The sequence below is a fragment of the Pseudophryne corroboree genome, chromosome 2, assembly GCF_028390025.1.
Source record: "Pseudophryne corroboree isolate aPseCor3 chromosome 2, aPseCor3.hap2, whole genome shotgun sequence".
NCBI lineage: Eukaryota > Metazoa > Chordata > Amphibia > Anura > Myobatrachidae > Pseudophryne > Pseudophryne corroboree.
The window spans coordinates 832,761,788-832,782,661 of NC_086445.1; the positions used below are offsets into that span (position 1 = coordinate 832,761,788).

The following is a 20,874-nucleotide window of genomic DNA, read 5'->3' on the forward strand; positions in this document are numbered from 1 at the left end:
ACTCTTCATTACAGATGACACACTGATTATTCCACAGTATTTTACTGCGAAGCAGTAGGCCCTTAAAGTACAATTTTCAAGTTGCATAATATGTCTGCAGATTAAAAAAAAAATGTTGAAAAAAATGTTGCTTGCATAAAGGGTTTACGACTTTGTGGTAAATGTATTCCCAGTTTGCACTGTCTGGGAATGACTCTTGCAGATTTGCAACAGTTTGATTGGAGGAAGCTGGACTTTAATTTTCAAACTGTACGCCATATTTAGATTTGGGACATGCACTTTAACTTGGTCATTGCAGGACATCTCCTGTTTTGTTGTTCAAACAACCAAAGTTCTTTGGCCGGAATACGTTCAGCATGCCGGCAGTTGAATTCCCGGCACTGGAATACCAACACACAGCCAGTATGCCAGCTCCAGAATCCCGACATCAGTGGAAATGCCATCACCCAATATCCCAGACGTAAGTATGCTGGGTACTGTTGCGGCTACGCAGATGGGGCGGGGGTTTAGGTACCACCAGGAAGAGTTAGGGTTAGGCTGGGTTATTTAATTTATTTATTTTTTAAATAATTTATATGATTTCTCAGTTTCAGGGATGAGTATGTGGAGTCAGGCCCTCTGGGTTGGTGTGGTCTTCAGTCTTTGGGGCATCGTATTGTAACACCCAATCTAGCACTTATTAGCACTTTAATTGTTTTTTTTTACTAATTTAACACTTTATAACGCCCAAATTGTTACCTCTTACCTATGTAACACTCAACATATAGCTGCTGCTTCTTAATAATGTAACACCTTTTAACACGTAAACCTCTCACTAGTGTGATGCCTTGGAGCGGTTGGCTTGTGCAGGCCTGGGGGGCTCCGAGCTCTGGACTTGAATCCAGGTCACCTGGTTGCAGTTGGTGGGCGCACATTTTTGGGCAAAATTATGCTAACCTCCTCAATTTTACTATATGTTATATTGCAGAGTTTATTAAAAATCATTCTAATTAGAGATGTTTAGTACTTCCAAGCGTGCACCTGCTTTTTCTTGTTACCATGGGGAACTATAGGTCTCATCATGGTCACACCTCTCATTAGATTTAATATTAGTGTGCGCAGTCCAAGCCCCCCCCCATACACAATCCCCCAATTGTTCTTCTAACAAGTGTCTACAAGATGCTGCCACTCCCATATATCTGGTGTACGCAGATGCATAAGCACTGTTTGTGCAACACACAGCATTTTGAAATGGAGTCAAACAGCTAAATTCTAGTTTCATCTGACAAAGATCCTTATCACCATATTTTTAGCTGTGTCGCACTAATGTTTTCTGGCAAACTCCAAAACATGCTTTGATGTGTTTTTTCTTCAGTAATGGCTTCTTTCAGCCACCCTCCCATACAGACCAGTTGTTTGCAGAGCTCTTCATATGGCTGATTGGTGCACCTTTACTCCATTCTCAATCAGGATATAAAACCCGATGCTTCTGAGCATGTTTATGCATAATGTATAAAAGGACAATGCTTTTGTTAGCTGTGTATTGCCATTTTAAGCATTGCCCTTTAAAATATCAGGCTTAAACATGCTCAGTAGCGCCAGGTTTTATAACCTGACACTTTGTAAAATAAACCCCTTGGTCTTTCTGTGGCTTACTTACAAGTCTTCTTCTTGCTCTGATAGTTGTGAAGGGTGGTCTTGTCTAGGCGGTGCCTGGGTGGTATGAATGCACTTCCATTTCCTTACAAGTCTCCGTCCTTGCCGCGCTTGGAGGAATGGCCTTGTCCAGGCAGTTTCTGGGTGGTATGATGCAGAGTCCACTTCCTGACAACTGAACCAACAATGGCCACAGAGATATCCAATCTCTGGGATATTATTTTGCAGCCTTTTTCTATCTTGTGTATGTCTATAACTTTATCTTTATTTTCTTGGAATGGTCTTTATGTTCACAGCTTTTCTTCAGACTCAGTATAACCAATGTTATCAGAAGTTGGGGTTCTTTCATCCATAAAAGCTGAGCTTTCTAAAGATTCATAGGTAGAGCCTAATTGATAGCCAATTGTGAGGGCCATATTTTCCGCAGCACATGGGGATGAGTACTTATCCAAACACTATTTTTCAGATTTATTTTATTTTTTACTCTGTAGACAAATAATGAATTATGAGTTTGAAAATTTACTCTTAAGAGCGTACTGATTCACAATAAAAATACTGTCTGGACCAATCTGTATGTCACTTGTAATACAGAAAGATCTGTTGACTTTGTAGGGTGTCGAGTATTTTTGCAAGCCACTGTATGTATGTGTGTTTTGATAGTTACAGTATATACAGATGTGTCCTCATACCCCACATGATTGAAGATGCTTGCCGCAAGTCAGCTGCTAAGCCCCATGCAACTCCGCTAGCATTGGGGGCTTTGGGCAATGGAACGCAAAAAGGACGGACCAGGAGACTGAGCAGATTAACTTGATATACGCACTTGCAAATTGTGAGAGTCTGTTTATGAAGCAAAACTAAACTTATCATGGAAAACAATTGCTGCTGCATCGTAGAGAGTCCGGATACAGATTCAAAGACTCAGTCGCACACAGATATAAAAGTGTTGCATATCAAAATAATCAGCACAGTCTCCTGGGGCGTTCTAGTCACACTGGGTTGAGACTAAAACGCATTTTTGGCAAGAGAAACGCCTGACTCTAGCATGGCCTCACGGGACAAGGCGTGCCAAGGGTGGCTGTTTGCATGACTGAACAAAGATGTATAAGGACACATCTGTATGTACATTCTGTAAATAATGGTTGTAGTTAAGCCCTGGTTTTGTTATCTGGAGAACAGTGCTGAATGCCATGGAAATACTTCAATGTACTAGCCTCCCAAAGTGGGTGTGCTCCTGTAGGGGTTCTAATATGAAGGAGTGACCTTTGAGTGGGCACTTTGACCCAAGTTCTTCTTAGTGCCCTTTTTAAGACTAAACAATCACATATCACAGGCTCTCACTATTTGCAAACAATCACTTTTGCTTACACAGCGGTCCCAAATACTCTATAGGGTCCTATAGTGCTTTGGTACACCGCAACTGTGTGCAGGCACTGCAGGTAGAGGTTAGAGCCCCTAGGCGCACCATTACATCGATTTAAGAAAAAAAAACACGTCACTTACATAAAACTGCTTACGTTGGCATACAGAAAACATACTTACAGAGACACTGCTACGGAAAGTCTTTAATGTCACAGTTACATTTTCCGTTAAATTAGTTACTGTAATGTTCGCAACACTTGATGATATAACTTTGCTCACTAAGGACTGATTAGTTGTGAGGGATGAGTCCTGAAACATATGGAAAAGCAGAATATATGCAAAACATTACATAGATATCTCTTAACAGATAAAATCTGTCATTTGTCATTATAATTAATGTTAAGTGATAATATAGGTACAGTAATATGAAGCACACCGCTAAGATGATGTAAGAGAAGAGGCGTAATATATTATGAATCTGAAGCTGTCCATTTTTCCCTATATGCTGCCAGTTCTGTACAGCAATAAGACACATTTCAGCCTTACCATGAAAAATGAAGTCTTTGCAAAGTAGTTAAACTGTATTCTAGAAGCAATATCTTTGTCAATAGGGGACAAGTCATTCAGTAACGATGCAGGGAGGAGAATAGAACCATCACTGTTCAGTGTTGGCTGAGAACCCAAGGAAACCTTTGGAACAAATAAATATGGATGTTATGCAAAAATGTAAAAACACATCTTTCATACTATACAGTGGGTTTTATTTACGCCTGTGTCACTGTTGCCCTTGCACTCTCAGGATTGAATGCAGCACTTTAACCACTATAACTATAATACAGCTTAATAGAAATGCTATCCATCAGATTTAACCAAACTTGCCTGAACAAGTTTTTGTCCACTTGCTGGGGTTTGGGAGAAAATTGCTGATTGTGTCATTTACTCTCATATATTACCAGATTTTCATTCCAACCAACTAGTTGAATGGTTGGCTAAAAGTTGGTCTCGTGTAGGGTCAACTTTGTTGCCGCAGACCCCTGGAGTAATTCCCGGTAATTGATTTAAAAAACGGACATGCACAATATTTACTACAATCTGTTAGGGGGCTTAATCATTTGCATCTTTTTTTATGTGTGTGATTATTTTATCTACTATGCAAGTGCTTCTTTTAAAGGTTGTTATGCATTTTATGTCACACCATATGTGATTGCTGAGGAAATGTCATTCCATATAAACCTTAAAGGAGGATGCAAGAGGTATGATGTGATGCTGTGAAAGAAGTTTGGAAACTGGAAAAGCATTAGCAAAACGGGAAGTAACCCCCTATTTCATCTGCCACTATTCTACCAATTTTATTTTTTAGTTGTGGAAACTTTTTCTACTGCTTATTATTAGATTCTTAATTTATCTTGGTTTGGGCACCATTTTTTTCTGTCCCTAAAAACTACAGAACTCCTTTAGTACATTATGTTTTTTATTCTTCCTGAACTGAACAGGGAGTGTAATTAACGATTACCAACGTTATCACCCCATGTAAATTCCGTAAAATGTTATGTCTGGAGTATATTAAAGGAAAAAGAAAGTAATAAGTGGACTTAGCTTGATTTAGGATTAATATTTGGCCTGTCTATTATTTGGTAACACTAGTCTACGCTTTAATCCTTCATTTGTAACATTGAAAAGAGACCTACTTGCAAACCAGATGAAGATTCAACACCAAATGAGGTTCCAGTGAAAGAGCTGGCTTTGACTTTATTCACTGCAAGGGCCAAGGCTTGAGAGGTGAAATTTATGGATTGTCCTGGGAAGTTTAACTTTAAGCCAATTTTATCCACTATCATAAGTAATCTGTGAATAATAGAAATACATTATATATCAGTAGAGTGGAGGCAAGAGTATCAGGGGCACTGTACTGAAAGAAAACGGACTTTGGAAACCACACGAGCTATAGATAGCATTCGTTTTCTGGATAAAATGAGTACAGTACTATAATTTCTAGAAAAAGCTCTTAAATTAGAGGCTAAGACAGTAGAGCAATTTAAACATGCATGGGATAGACATAAGGATATCCTTACAAAGAAATAAGGATCAAATAGGGTTACAGATAAAAATAATGTAAAAAAAAAAAAGGGGCAGACTAGATGGGCCAAGTGGTTTTTATCTGCCGACAAATTCTATGTTTCTATGTAACCTGTTCCACTACACATAAGTCATTTGTTAGACAAGCTTACTTTTCATTTGATTAACACTGTATTAGTTGTTTGTAAGGTAGAGACAGATAGAGGGGTGTATGCAATGCATGTTGGATCCTTTCCGACGGAAAGGATCCGACAATGCGGTGTTCAATTCTCGGCCAAATCCTATCAGATTTGGCCGTTCCAGACAATGATAATCCGACTTTTTAAAAAGTCAGATTGACATTGTCAGAAACAGGGGTAAAACCTGTCGGATTTGGCCGTGGAATCCAACAAAACACGTGGATCTGCAGCTAATCCAACGATCCACGTGTTTTCTGACAAGTCGGAATTGCCGACCTGTCGGAAAAATGGCAGCCCGATTAAATAGGTTGGAACACTATCCGACCTAAAAGAGTTGGAAACTACCGTCTTTCCGATAAGACGGCAGTTCCGGCTTCAACTGAATACCCCCATAGTAGGCATTTTAAAAGTTATTAAAATTATATCAATGACCATTACAACTGATTTCATTAGCATAAGGGGGCAGACGGCTTAGATACCTTTTGGAGACAGGTGCAAGAAGATTCTGAGAAACATTTAGAAAGGTGTTCAGGATTCCAACCAATATATTTGCAGCATCCGGTGTCACCTCTCCGGCCAACAGGTCTTCTAATTGTGAAACAATGTTCTGCACGGTGGATGAATTAAGGTTACCCGAACCCAGAAGATCAATCAATTTATTCAGGCTATCTACGTGAAACAATGTGTACAAACAATTCATTAAAGCTGATCATTTTTACAAAGAAGTTAAATCTTTAACATGGTCTTTAAAATAAGAATGTATTCAAGTTGACCAGGCCTTGTATGCAAAGGTGATATCTTACAGGGTTTAGTGCGACATCTAAATGGCTATTAAACACACTCTGGCACCAACAGTCCACAAAATAATGTAAGCTTGCACACACACTCCTACGGACACCTTATGGGGTATATGCAATTGCATTCCAGCCGGAATTCGACAGTTTTTTAATTGGACACAATTCGACAGTCAGACACCCTCCCGCCGGGACTCGAATTCAACATATTCAATAAAAAACGGATTCGACGTGGCGCTTCCTGATTGGCTGAAGGGACCCTCTTTGACAGCAGTCACGGGGGGTCCCGTCAGTCGGGGAAAGGGGTCCCATGTGTAAACATGGGACCCCTTTCAGTGCGTGGATCGGGTTTTGCGTTTTATTATTTTGCCAAGTACGTGGATTACAAGCAGAAGAGGACAGATCTAAACTGGATTTTTGTGAGTATAATTTTATTTACAGGTAACCCGTGGATTCTACTGGTGAAGAGGACCGACACTTCGTGTCAACATAGGTAAGTATGTGTGTCGGTGTGCATACAACATAGGTAAGTATGTGTGTCGGTATGTAATAAGGTTTTACTGTCACGGTGTGTGTACTGTTTTTATTTGGGTATTTTTTTTGCAGTAGAACTACAGGTACTAGCGGGCCTGTTTCCCCCCCGCATGCTGGTACATGTGGTTCTCCAAGTACCAGCTTGCCGGGGAGGCTTGCTGGGACTTGTAGTTCTGCTACAAAAAACAATATTCTTTTTTTTGGCACTTGGCTATCAGCCTCCCATCCTCCACCCTTGGATGGGGGGAGGGGACAGCCTCGGGCTTCACCCCTGGCCCTTGGGTGGCTGGAGGGGGGGACCCCTTGATTTAATGGGTCCCCACTCCTCCAGGGTACCCCGGCCAGGGGTGACTAGTTGGGGATTTAATGCCACGGCCGCAGGGACCGGTATAAAAGTGTCCCCCGGCTTTGGCATTATCTCTCCAGCTAGTGGAGCCCGGTGCTGGTGTGAAAAATACGGGGGACCCCTACATAGTTTGTCCCCCATATTTTTTGCACCAGGACTAGACGCAGAGCCCGGTGCTAGTTGTTAAAATACGGGGGAACCCCTGTCATTCCCCCCCCCCCCCCCCCCCCCCCCCGTATTTTTACAACCAGGACCGGCTCAAAGAGCACGAGGCTGGTTATGCTTAGGAGGGGGGACCCCACACATTTTTTTTCAGGATTTTTAACCCATTCCCACCCCTTCCCACTGAAAAATATGCTCTGATCTCTCCATATTATTTTAGTCAGTGCAAAAAAATATATTGTTTTAAAAAATATATTAAATAATACTTGTGGCTCCTAAATAGACAAACCAAGTAGATAATCCCTTCTAATATAAATAGATATGCTATTAGCAATAAAAAAAAACACAAAAAAAACACGTTTTTTAAAACTTTTTATTAGATCTCGCCAGCAACATGAGGCGGACTGAAATTGACGAAATGACTGTCGAAAAGCACTGTTGCCGAATCGACATTCTTCAATTGAATAAACTTTTGTTGAAAAGCCACATTTTTACCATTGCAGACATGTCGAATTTGACAAATGTCGAATTGCAAAAAGTTGAATCTGAAACTGCCTTTTTTTGTCGAAAAGTACTGTATTGCATTGTCGAATCAGTTTTTACTGTCGAAAATGCACCATTTTTCGACATTTGCGGCAATTCGACCGCAATTGCATATGGCCCTTCATCAGTTTCATGTTGTCTGCAGAATTGAAAAGTGTTGAAGCTCTATATAAAACACAATAATGTTCTATGTGATCGCTCATTAAGGGGTAGCAGTTTTCTTTGAAATGATGGACTCATTGACTTCCCAACGTGGTCATCTGAGTTCATCTAAAAAAGCCACACATGTTTCTGCATTATAGCAATGTTGTATATTTAAAAAAAAAAATTCTCAAATCAATATTAACTTATAAAGCCCCCAAAATACTAATTACTGGTAACTGCATTAAAAAAAAAAAGAAAGAGAAAAAAAAGAGAAGAAAAACCTGTGACTGTCCCTGGAAATTAGGCATAGTTAGCCACTATATGATAGCCATAGTGAAAGATTGAAAGTCTCAATATGCCATGTGACGTGAGCCGCTAGGTCCCATGCGACTATGCTAGTGCTGGGAGTCTTATTTTGCAAACTTTTACCTGAAAATGTGTCATACATTGTTATGCTTAATCTGCAACTTTGTACCAACTCCTCTGCAAAAATATTAATCCTAGTGCCTAAAAGTGAAGACTGTATGCAGCAGGAATGCAAATAAGACAATAAATGTAGGAAAAGTCTGAATCTCTACCTATTAAAAGCATCTAATTCTTGACTTGCACCTCATGCCACATGATAGGTATATGAAGACGCAACTGTAGCTATAATTGCAGATAGGAAATTTAGGCGCTTCAAAAATATAGATCACATTCTGTTTGAGCTACTGTGTATGATTTGTCAGCAATCAGGAAAGAATGTGCGGCTGACCATCAATAAATAGAATACATGTATATGCCAGGGGTCCCTCCATCACCCCTCTCCAAAATGATTTTATAAAAAAAATTAAATATATATATATATATATATATATATTTTTTTTAACGTTTGTAAAAAAAAAATATATTTTTTTAATTTTGTATATATATATATATATATATATATATATATATACAACAATACCCTTAATTCGCGCTGTACCAAGGATAGGGCAGCACCTCTTGAAAAGTCTCCCTGCTAGTGGGAGACGATAGATAAAATATAACACAAATATTCAGAGTGCGCACAGATACAATGGCATAATTAAAATTGAAATAATTACTCAAAGTAAAATCCAACCAGCATAACCGGAATGATAGAAAGATTATTTTTAATACACGTTAAAATTTGTCATACACGTTGTTCCATAAGCACAATACACATTTATGCAGAAACAGTGTATGCTATATATATCTCATAAAACCCAACGCGTTTCGTCCATTATGGACTTCATCAGGGGTACAAGTCACAGTGGAATAATGCTTTAGCAAATTTCCTACAAGATGATCTCACTGTGAAGAGTGATAAAACGTGATATATATCTATAATGATACTAGAAACTCTCGTGAACTTCTAATCAGCTGCTCCTTAATTGTGGTTCCTTGTAGGTACTTTATTTAATTATGGGGCAAATGACCAATTAGATTGTGTCCTCCACTTACCATCCAGGAGAGGAGGCTGACACACATCCAGAACCTTTTAGTCTGCTTTCCTCACTGGACATTTTGTTTGGTGTTATTGGCTTGACTTTAAAATCCCTTGTGAACTTTCATTAATCTTGGAGGACACAATCTAATTGGTCATTTGCCCCATAATTAAATAAAGTACCTACAAGGAACCACAATTAAGGAGCAGCTGATTAGAAGTTCACGAGAGTTTCTAGTATCATTATAGATATATATCACGTTTTATCACTCTTCACAGTGAGATCATCTTGTAGGAAATTTGCTAAAGCATTATTCCACTGTGACTTGTACCCCTGATGAAGTCCATAATGGACGAAACGCGTTGGGTTTTATGAGATATATATAGCATACACTGTTTCTGCATAAATGTGTATTGTGCTTATGGAACAACGTGTATGACAAATTTTAACGTGTATTAAAAATAATCTTTCTATCATTCCGGTTATGCTGGTTGGATTTTACTTTGAGTAATTATTTCAATTTTAATTATGCCATTGTATCTGTGCGCACTCTGAATATTTGTGTTATATATATATATATATATATATATATATATACACACACACATACATATACACATCTATGTGTAGAGAGAGCGAGAGATAAGCCGGCACTCTTGCACTTCTGTAAGCAGATATTGGCATCCGGTGCCCTTCAATTACCAATCCAGAAAAGGATTAAACAAAGTAGCAAACTTTAAAAGGCGCACTCAGAGCGGCTTGGCGAAAGAATGCATATTACAATTCTGAAATGCTGATAACTCACCAGGGGTTCGTTATGTTTCTTTGCCAAGGTGTACTGAGTGCCGCATTTCAAGTTTGAGATAAGATAGCTTTAATAAGAATTTACTTACCGATAATTCTATTTCTCGGAGTCCGTAGTGGATGCTGGGGTTCCTGAAAGGACCATGGGGAATAGCGGCTCCGCAGGAGACAGGGCACAAAAAGTAAAGCTTTAGGATCAGGTGGTGTGCACTGGCTCCTCCCCCTATGACCCTCCTCCAAGCCAGTTAGATACTGTGCCCGGACGAGCGTACATAATAAGGAAGGATTTTGAATCCCGGGTAAGACTCATACCAGCCACACCAATCACACTGTACAACCTGTGATCTGAACCCAGTTAACAGTATGATAACAGCGGAGCCTCTGAAAAGATGGCTCACAACAATAATAACCCGATTTTTGTAACTATGTACAAGTATTGCAGATAATCCGCACTTGGGATGGGCGCCCAGCATCCACTACGGACTCCGAGAAATAGAATTATCGGTAAGTAAATTCTTATTTTCTCTATCGTCCTAGTGGATGCTGGGGTTCCTGAAAGGACCATGGGGATAATACCAAAGCTCCCAAACGGGCGGGAGAGTGCGGATGACTCTGCAGCACCGAATGAGAGAACTCCAGGTCCTCCTTAGCCAGGGTATCAAATTTGTAGGATTTTACAAACGTGTTTGCCCCTGACTAAATAACCGCTCGGCAAAGTTGTAAAAGCCGAGACCCCTCGGGCAGCCGCCCAAGATGAGCCCACCTTCCTTGTGGAATGGGCATTTACATATTTTGGCTGTGGCAGGCCTGCCACAGAATGTGCAAGCTGAATTGTATTACACATCCAACTAGCAATAGTCTGCTTAGAAGCAAAAGCACCCAGTTTGTTGGGTGCATACAGGATAACAGCAAGTCAGTTTTCCTGACTCCAGCCGTCCTGGAACATATTTTCAGGGCCCTGACAACATCTAGCAACTTGGAGTCCTCCAAGTCCCTAGTAGGTGCAAGGCACCACAATAAGCTGGTTCAGGTGAAACACTGATACCACCTTAGGGAGAGAACTGGGGACGAGTCCGCAGCTCTGCCCTGTCCGAATGGACAAACAGATATGGGCTTTTTTGAGAAAAAATCACCAATTTGACACTCGCCTGGTCCAGGCCAGGGCCAAGATCATGGTCACTTTTCATGTGAGATGCTTCAAATCCACAGATTTGACTGGTTTTAAACCAATGTGATTTGAGGAATCCAAGAACTACGTTGAGATCCCACAGTGCCACTGGAGGCACAAAAGGGGGTTGTATATGCAATACTCCCTTGACAAAATTCTGGACTTCAGGAACTGAAGCCAATTCTTTCTGGAAGAAAATCGACAGGGCCGCAATTTGCACCTTAATGGACCCCAATTTGAGGCCCATAGACACTCCTGTTTTCAGGAAATGCAGGAAACGACCGAGTTGAAATTTCTTTGTGGGGCCTTCCTGGCCTCACACCACGCAACATATTTTCGCCACATGTGGTGATAATGTTGTGCGGTCGCCTCCTTTCTGGCTTTGACCAGGGTAGGAATGACCTCTTCCGGAATGCCTTTTTCCCTTAGGATCCGGCGTTCCACCGCCATGCCGACAAACGCAGCTGCGGTAAGTCTTGGAACAGACATGGTACTTGCTGAAGCAAGTCCCTTCTTAGCGGCAGAGGCCATAAAACCTCTGTAAGCATCTCTTGAAGTTCCGGGTACCAAGTCCTTCTTGGCCAATCCGGAGCCATGAGTATAGTTCTTACTCCTCTACGTCTTATAATTCTCAGCACCTTAGGTATGAGAAGCAGAGGAGGGAACACATACACCAACTGGTACACCCACGGTGTTACCAGAACGTCCACAGCTATTGCCTGAGGGTCTCTTGACCTGGCGCAATACCTGTCCCGTTTTTTGTTCAGACGGGACGCCATCATGTCCACCTTTGGTATTTCCCAACGGTTTACAATCATGTGGAAAAAACTTCCCGATGAAGTTTCCACTCTCCCGGGTGGAGGTCGTGCCTGCTGAGGAAGTCTGCTTCCCAGTTTCCATTCCCGGGATGAAACACTGCTGACAGTGCTATCACATGATTTTCCGCCCAGCGAAAAGTCCTTGCAGTTTTTGCCATTGCCCTCCTGCTTCTTGTGTCGCCCTGTCTGTTTACGTGGGCGACTGCCGTGATGTTTTTCCCACTGGATCAATACCGGCTGACCTTGAAGCAGAGGTCTTGCTAAGCTTAGAGTATTTTAAATTTACCCTTAGCTCCAGTATATTTATGTGGAGAAAAGTCTCCAGACTTGATCACACTCCCTGGAAATTTTTTCCTTGTGTGACTGCTCCCCAGCCTCTCGGGCTGGGCTCCGTGGTCACCAGCATCCAATCCTGAATGCCAAATCTGCGGCCCTCTAGAAGATGGGCACTCTATAACCACCACAGGAGAGACACCCTTGTCCTTGGATATAGGGTTATCCGCTGATGCATCTGAAGATGCGATCCGGACCATTTGTCCAGCAGATCCCACTGAAAAGTTCTTGCGTGAAATCTGCCGAATGGAATTGCTTCGTAGGAAGCCACCATTTTTACCAGGACCCTTGTGCAATGATGCACTGTTTTTAGGAGGTTCCTGACTAGCTCGGATAACTCCCTGGCTTTCTCTTCCGGGAGAAACACCTTTTTCTGGACTGTGTCCAGAATCATCCCTAGGCACAGCAGACGTGTCGTCGGGATCAGCTGCGATTTTGGAATATTTAGAATCCACCCGTGCTGTTGTAGCAGTATCCGAGATAGTGCTACTCCGACCTCCAACTGTTCCCTGGACTATGCCCTTATCAGGAGATCGTCCAAGTAAGGGATAATTAAGACGCCTTTTCTTCGAAGAAGAATCATCATTTCGGCCATTACCTTGGTAAAGACCCGGGGTGCCGTGGACAATCCAAACGGCAGCGTCTAAAACTGATAGTGACAGTTCTGCACCACGAACCTGAGGTACCCTTAGTGAGAAGGGCAAATTTGGGACATAGAGGTAAGCATCCCTGATGTCCCCGGACACTATATAGTCCCCTTCTTCCTGGTTCGTTATCACTGCTCTGAGTGACTCCATCTTGATTTGAACCTTTGTAAGTGTTCAAAAAAATTTTTTTTTTTTTTTTTTTTTAGAATAAGTCTCACCTAGCCTTCTGGCTTCAGTACCACAATATAGTGTGGAATAATACCCCTTTTCCTTGTAGTAGGAGGGGTAATTTAATTATCACCTGCTGGGAATACAGCTTGTGAATTTTTTCCCATACTGCCTCCTTGTCGGAGGGAGACCTTGGTAAAGCAGACTTCAGGAGCCTGCGAAGAGGAAACGTCTCTACATTCCAATCTGTACCCCTGGGATACTACTTGTAGGATCCAGGGGTCCTGTACGGTCTCAGCGCCATGCTGAGAACTTGTCAGAAGCGGTGGAGCGCTTCTGTTCCTGGGAATGGGCTGCCTGCTGCAGTCTTCTTCCCTTTCCTCTATCCCTGGGCAGATATGATCTTATAGGGACGAAAAGACTGAGGTTGAAAAGACGGTGTCTTTTTCTGCAGAGATGTGACTTAGGGTAAAAACGGTGGATTTTCCAGCAGTTGCCGTGGCCACCAGGTCCGATGGACCGACCCCAAAAAACTCCTCTTCCTTTATACGGCAATACACCTTTTTGCCGTTTGGAATCTGCATCACCTGACCACTGTCGTGTCCATAACATCTTCTGGCAGATATGGACATCGCATTTACTCTTGATGCCAGAGTGCAAATATCCCTCTGTGCATCTCGCATATATAGAAATGCATCCTTTAAATGCTCTATAGTCAATAAAATACTGTCCCTGTCAAGGGTATCAATATTTTTAGTCAGGGAATCCGACCAAGCCACCCCAGCTCTGCACATCCAGGCTGAGGCGATCGCTGGTCGCAGTATAACACCAGTATGTGTGTATATACTTTTTATGATATTTTCCAGCCTCCTGTCAGCTGGTCCTTGAGGACGGCCCTATCTATAGACGGTACCGCCACTTGTTTTGATAAGCGTGTGAGCGCCTTATCCACCCTAAGGGGTGTTTCCCAACGCGCCCTAACTTCTGGCGGGAAAGGGTATACCGCCCATAATTTTCTATCGGGGGGAACCCACGCATCATCACACACTTTATTTAATTTATCTGATTCAGGAAAAACTACTGTAGTTTTTTCACATCCCACATAATACCCTCTTTTGTGGTACTTGTAGTATCAGAAATCTGTAACACCTCCTTCATTGCCTTTAACGTGTGGCCCTAATAAGGAATACGTTTGTTTATTCACCGTCGACACTGGATTCAGTGTCCCTGTCTGTGTCTGTGTCGACCGACTAAAGTAAACGGGCGTTTTAAAACCCCTGACGGTGTTTTTGAGACGTCTGGACCGGTACTAATTGTTTGTCGGCCGTCTCATGTCGTCAACCGACCTTGCAGCGTGTTGACATTATCACGTAATTCCCTAAATAAGCCATCCATTCCGGTGTCGACTCCCTAGAGAGTGACATCACCATTACAGGCAATTGCTCCGCCTCCTCACCAACATCGTCCTCATACATGTCGACACACACGTACCGACACACAGCACACACACAGGGAATGCTCTGATAGAGGACAGGACCCACTAGCCCTTTGGAGAGACAGAGGGAGAGTTTGCCAGCACACACCAAAAACGCTATAATTATATAGGGACAACCTTATATAAGTGTTTTCCCTTATAGCATCTGTTTTATATATTTCTAACGCCAAATTAGTGCCCCCCCTCTCTGTTTTAACCCTGTTTCTGTAGTGCAGTGCAGGGGAGAGCCTGGGAGCCTTCCCTCCAGCCTTTCTGTGAGGGAAAATGGCGCTGTGTGCTGAGGAGATAGGCCCCGCCCCTTTTTCGGCGGCCTCGTCTCCCGCTTTTAACGGATTCTGGCAGGGGTTAAATATCTCCATATAGCCTCCGGAGGCTATATGTGAGGTATTTTTAGCCAAAATAGGTTTTCATTTGCCTCCCAGGGCGCCCCCCTCCCAGCGCCCTGCACCCTCAGTGACTGCCGTGTGAAGTGTGCTGAGAGGAAAATGGCGCACAGCTGCAGTGCTGTGCGCTACCTTTAGAAGACTGAGGAGTCTTCTGCCGCCGATTCTGGACCTCTTCTTACTTCAGCATCTGCAAGGGGGCCGGCGGCAAGGCTCCGGTGACCATCCAGGCTGTACCTGTGATCGTCCCTCTGGAGCTGATGTCCAGTAGCCAAGAAGCCAATCCATCCTGCACGCAGGTGAGTTCACTTCTTCTCCCCTAAGTCCCTCGTTGCAGTGATCCTGTTGCCAGCAGGACTCACTGTAAAATAAAAAACCTAAGCTAAACTTTTCTAAGCAGCTCTTTAGGAGAGCCACCTAGATTGCACCCTTCTCGGCCGGGCACAAAAATCTAACTGGCTTGGAGGAGGGTCATAGGGGGAGGAGCCAGTGCACACCACCTGATCCTAAAGCTTTACTTTTTGTGCCCTGTCTCCTGCGGAGCCGCTATTCCCCATGGTCCTTTCAGGAACCCCAGCATCCACTAGGACGATAGAGAAATATAATTATCAGCTATAAAATGGTGACTGTAGGTGTCTGGTAGGTACCTATAGGCATACAGCTTTTCTTCTTAATTTGTAAATCCTAGCGTATATGGTAGAACATTGTAGTTTTCAGTCACTCACTGAACAGAGAAATTTTGTAATTCATTCTCTAGACAAAAAGTGTTTAATTTTTACCTTTTTATTATAGAGCAATACAATACTTTTCCTTTGTCCACATTTAGTACATACCCTGCTTAGTTTTGTTAGTGTTTTTAATCATTCAAAATATTTTTTCCTAACATGAACGTCTACTATGACCACTAATATTGCTATTGTTTAGTGGGGACATTATCCCACATATATCAGGAGTCCTATAAATGGATTCAGTATGAAATCCCGGCGGTCAAGAAGATGCCGGTGGTCAGTATCCCAACTCCGGCATCCTGATCGTGGCAATGTATCCTAACCTCCCTCCCCTACCCCCTAACCCTCCCTGTCCACAGCCTAACCCTAACCGCCCCCAGTGGTGCCCAAACCTAACACCCTCCTTTCCGCAGCCTAAACACTACCCCCCTCAGTGCCTAACTCTAACCCTCCCTCTCTGCAGTCTAACAACCCCCCACCAGTGCCTAACTCTAACCCTCCCTCTCTCTCTCTCTCTCTGCATTCTAACCGTAATCCCCCCCCCTCCCGGAGTGTTCCTAATCCTAACCCCCGTCCCGCAGCCTAAACCTAACCCGGCCGTTAATACTTACCTTTGGGATCCTGGCTATCGTGATTCCGTTATCAGGATGCTGATACTTTGGGGATGCCGTTATCAGTGTACTGTGGGCTATCGGGATTCCGGTGTCGGTATTCCGGCTGCCGGGATGCTGAACGTATACCCTATAAATTTAGTTTTTCAAGTAAATTCGAAAACATATTTTAATGTTTACCTATAATTGAACTGCTTCCAGATGTTGTAGAAGGACCAGTGTTATCTTTACCAGTTGCAACAGACCTAGTTCCACTGATAGTTGTAGTATGAGATCCACGATTAGTAGCTGAAGTCGACCCACTGTTAACTGTTGAATCATGTTCATCCCGAATAGCTGAAGTTGGTTGACTGTTAACGGGTGTATTTGATCCACTATAACTTGTAAAAGCTGGTCTACTGATAACTGATGTAATAGTCTTAGTAATACTAGATCCATTAGAATTTCTTGTAATACTGGGTAATTGACTATTGCTGCTCCTTGTATTTGGAAATCCTGTGGTAGCACCATTTCCTCCAAAACCGCACATTGCTGTATTTCTGATTATGCTGCAAGAACAAGAAAATGATCTGTACTAGAAAACCTAGGAATAGCATTTTCTCCTGATGCTAAATCAGAAGCAGCAGCACCAAGAGAGGAAGGGGGGGGGGGGGGGACGGACGGTAAGATAACTAGTATAAACATTTGAAAGCATTGCATTAAATGCATGAGTATGTAGAAAGCTTCCAGATGTATACACGTGTATATTTATAATAATTTAGTCATTTCTCTAGTATTTAACAGTTGTCTCTATTTGTCTTCTGTTATGCTATTTTCATTGTAAATGATGTAATCCAGTGGTGAATTAATGTCTGCCTGCTGCTGGCAGCCATATTTTGAGTAATATTTAAGATATGGCATGCAAATAAATTTGCAAATGCACTGTGCCAGAGCCTTTTGGTTCTCCTGTGCCATCATTCCGAATAGATAAACCAATGTATGGCCTCCGAAGGCAGGTAAATGGAAGGTAGTGCTCTGACATGGGTGCAGGATGCGCCGTTACACGAGACCCGTGTGCACCACACGCTGCAACTATTATACATAAGACACTGATGTAGTCTTTGAAAGCATTGCTATAGTAGTACTCACCAGGGTGACAATGAACACTCAGTACAGCAGCAGAAATCTAAAAATGGAACAGAAGTTATGAGTAAATAGCATTTCATTGGATGCTAACTCTTAACAGTAGTAATGATTTTCAGATGTCAAGAAGAGCTTGGCCTGCTGGAAATAAGGGTGGCACCTGTAGTGTTCAGACTCATGAATGAGGAATGGTATGTGCTAATCATAGAATTATACTGGGTCCGCCAGTACTTTGCCTGCTTTCTATGTCATTTTCAAACCTTTATGGGTCTGGCCAACACATTGTGATATCATACACTGCCCCAGTTTGAAAAAATGACCACTAGGAGCTGGTTGGTTGAGAATTTATCTCCGTCCACTTTATCTCCATCCAAGGCTTAGTAAATAGACCCCTTTATAAATGAACATACAATACTACTGCTTTCACATCAACAAAATAGATGAGGGGGGAATTTTATCAAGTACAGAATTAACCAAATTAATGACCTGTGGCCTGATTTTGGGTAAATCTAAAGCAGGATTTATAGCAGGAACCCATCAGCTATTCCCCACAAAACTATTTTCAAACACAACCCTCTGCATATCACCACTGATTTTTATTTTTAATTAAAACAATACAAATAGTGTGTTCAGAGCCCTGCACCTGGGGAGGCCAATGCCAATACTAAGGGGGATATCCAATTAACCCCAGTAATTTACCAGGGCTCATTGTCCCGCTGGGGGCTATCCTATTAGCCCCGATAAGCCGGCACGAGCGGCGACATATCGGGGGTTACCTGTTGCCGACTCCTAACAGCTCTGATGCAGCACTGCACCTCCAGCTCCCCGCGGTCACATGGCCTCTCCTCCGTCATTTGACCACTTCCAGGGGCGTGGGAAGATGGGGGATGCGGGTCACAGCGATGCCCCGGCTTCCCCGCCAGGCGTCACAGCGCCGGCTACCAGGCTACGGCACCCTCCCTGCAGTCCCAGTCTGCTGCTGCTGTGGCGGGCAAGGGACACTGCAGGTCACTGCGGTTATAGGGGATTTTGTTTCTCCTGCCTCACGCAGGCTAAATCAAATCCCCGAAAACAGAGGCTGTTTGTACCGAAAGCACACAGGTTTCACTGAACCTGTGTGGTTTTGGGAGATGGTGTATTCTTTTTTTACAGGCGATCTAATAGGATAGCGTGTAAACAAATATCGGTGAAACGTCGGAAATAAATGTGACTGTTACCTCTATTTGGATACCCCCCCCCCCCCCCACACACACACACGTACAGTAGCATTGGCCTCTTCCTGGAAATCCCACTTCCTGAAACTAATTTTTTTTTTAAATCAAGTACTTTTTTATTTGGTTTTTTGACATTTATACATAACTCAAAACAAACATCAGCATTCTATTGACTGTAACAATTGCCATCAATAAAAATTATATATGTTAAAGTTCAACATGTAGTGTGCGTCAATTATATTCACTTAAGGTTTCTTATCAAACGATATCTATGTAAAGAAGGACTAGGTGTCCAGTGTCGGTCTGGCCAGCCTTGTGCTGCACCAGCGGTCCCACTTCTCTGTAAATTGAGAGGAGGAACCCCTTATCCTATACATATATCTCTCGTGTCGTATTACTGAATTTACTAACGCCCTCCACTGCTCCACCCTAGGCATGTCAGCTGAGAACCAAACCCTGGCAATGACAACCCTCGCCAGCGTAGTAAGACACAGGACATACTTGTACAATACCACAGAGTGTGTTTCCTCAAGATCTAATCCAAACAGGCATAGGCCGGGGTCCAATACGGGGAGGGATGGGGCAGTCATGGTTATATCGCCCCATACCTTACACCAGAAAAGGGAAATTGCAGGGCAGTCCCATAACAAATGCCAGAATCCGGCATCGGTCTCCCGGCATCTGGGGCAGCAAGCGTTATCTCTAAGACCAGCCCTCTGCATAGTAACAGGAGTTCGATACACCCTGTGCAGAATGTAGAAAAAGACTTGTTTATATCGTATACATGGCGTAGTATATTTAATGGAGCCCAGGATCTGGATCCACTGCTCCTGGGATAGAGGTCCCAAATCAGTCTCCCATTTGATGCGAAGTGTATTCAAATGATCATGACCATATTTGTTATTCAAAGCAGTATATATGACAGATATTTTTCCCCTTCGACTAAGAGAGGTGAGCAACGACTTAACGGGTGAATCTGCAATTGGAGGTGGGCCATGAGGAAACTGGGTCTGCACAGCGTGTCTAAGTTGAAAGTACCGAAACAAGGCAGTGTTAGGTATATCAAATTCGAGTTTCAATTGCTGAAAAGACTTGAGCACTCCATCTTGGTAGAGTTGTTTTAGAGATATTACACCCTTAGTTATCCAAATATTATCTGGAGATATCTTGTACAGCTCTGAATACGTACTATTAAACCATAGCGGAGTATTGGCGTCTTGCCCCTCCCAATCATATAGAGTATGTGCATAGCGCCAGATTAGCAAGGCTTGGCGTAACAAGGGAGGCAAACCAGAAGCCGCACGGCCAGAAAGGAGTTGAAGAGGAGAAAAGGAGAAAGCAGGAGAGCACCTCGCCCGCTCAGCCAGAAGACCCCCCATTGTTGGATCCAAGGAATCTCCAGTCCATTCACCAAGCTGGGACATTTGTGCTGCTACGTAATATAGTCTCAGATTGGGAAGACTCGCACCCCCCGAGAGTTGTGATCTACTCAGCGTTTTAATAGAGACTCTTGCTGGTTTATTACCCCATATAAATGAGGACATAACGCCCTCAATTACAGTGAAGACTTTTTTCGGGAGGTAGACCGGAGAGTTATGTAGGGCATATAGGAACTTTGGCTGCATTATCATTTTGAATAAATTAACCCGACCCAGGATAGACAGTGGTAGCTTTTTCCAGCTATGAGCCCTTTCTTTAAATGACATCGTAATGGGGTCGATATTTTGGGCCACATAACTACGTGCCATAGGGGTGATCCAGATACCCAAGTATTTAAACCGCAGCGTCCACTGCAAGGGGTACGCCCCCCGGGTATTTTCAGGGAGAAAACCAGACAAGGGAAAAATATGCGATTTATCCCAGTTGATCAGTAAACCAGAAAATACTCCAAATTCCTCCACTACCCGCAGCAAAGCCTGCAAGGAGTCCTCAGAGTCCTGCAAGAAAAGGAGCATATCGTCTGCATACAGGGCCACAACATCCACATGATCCCCAACCTTAACACCCCTAATCTCGTCATTAGATCGCAGCAAGGCGGCCAACGGTTCCACGGCAATAGCGAACAGCGCAGGGGATAGGGGGCAACCCTGTCGAGTGCCCCTCCCCAACGCAAACATCTCCGACGTGAAACCATTGGCCGTCACACGGGCCACAGGCAAA

General features: G+C 43.0%; 1 protein-coding gene across 3 annotated transcripts in view; it reads right to left on the bottom strand.

Moving 5' to 3' along the window:
• The window catches only part of ADGRG2 (adhesion G protein-coupled receptor G2), a 267,587-nt gene that overhangs the window by 15,871 nt on the left and 230,842 nt on the right, over positions 1-20,874 (bottom strand). For all 3 annotated transcript variants that reach the window (XM_063955727.1, XM_063955726.1, XM_063955728.1), the window contains 6 exons: positions 17,507-17,543; positions 16,559-16,926; positions 5,732-5,921; positions 4,686-4,842; positions 3,544-3,687; positions 3,178-3,306 (listed from right to left, as the gene is read on the bottom strand). In XM_063955727.1, coding sequence (XP_063811797.1) covers positions 3,178-3,306; positions 3,544-3,687; positions 4,686-4,842; positions 5,732-5,921; positions 16,559-16,926; positions 17,507-17,543 — 1,025 coding nt within the window. The remainder of the gene's footprint in view (positions 1-3,177; positions 3,307-3,543; positions 3,688-4,685; positions 4,843-5,731; positions 5,922-16,558; positions 16,927-17,506; positions 17,544-20,874) is intronic.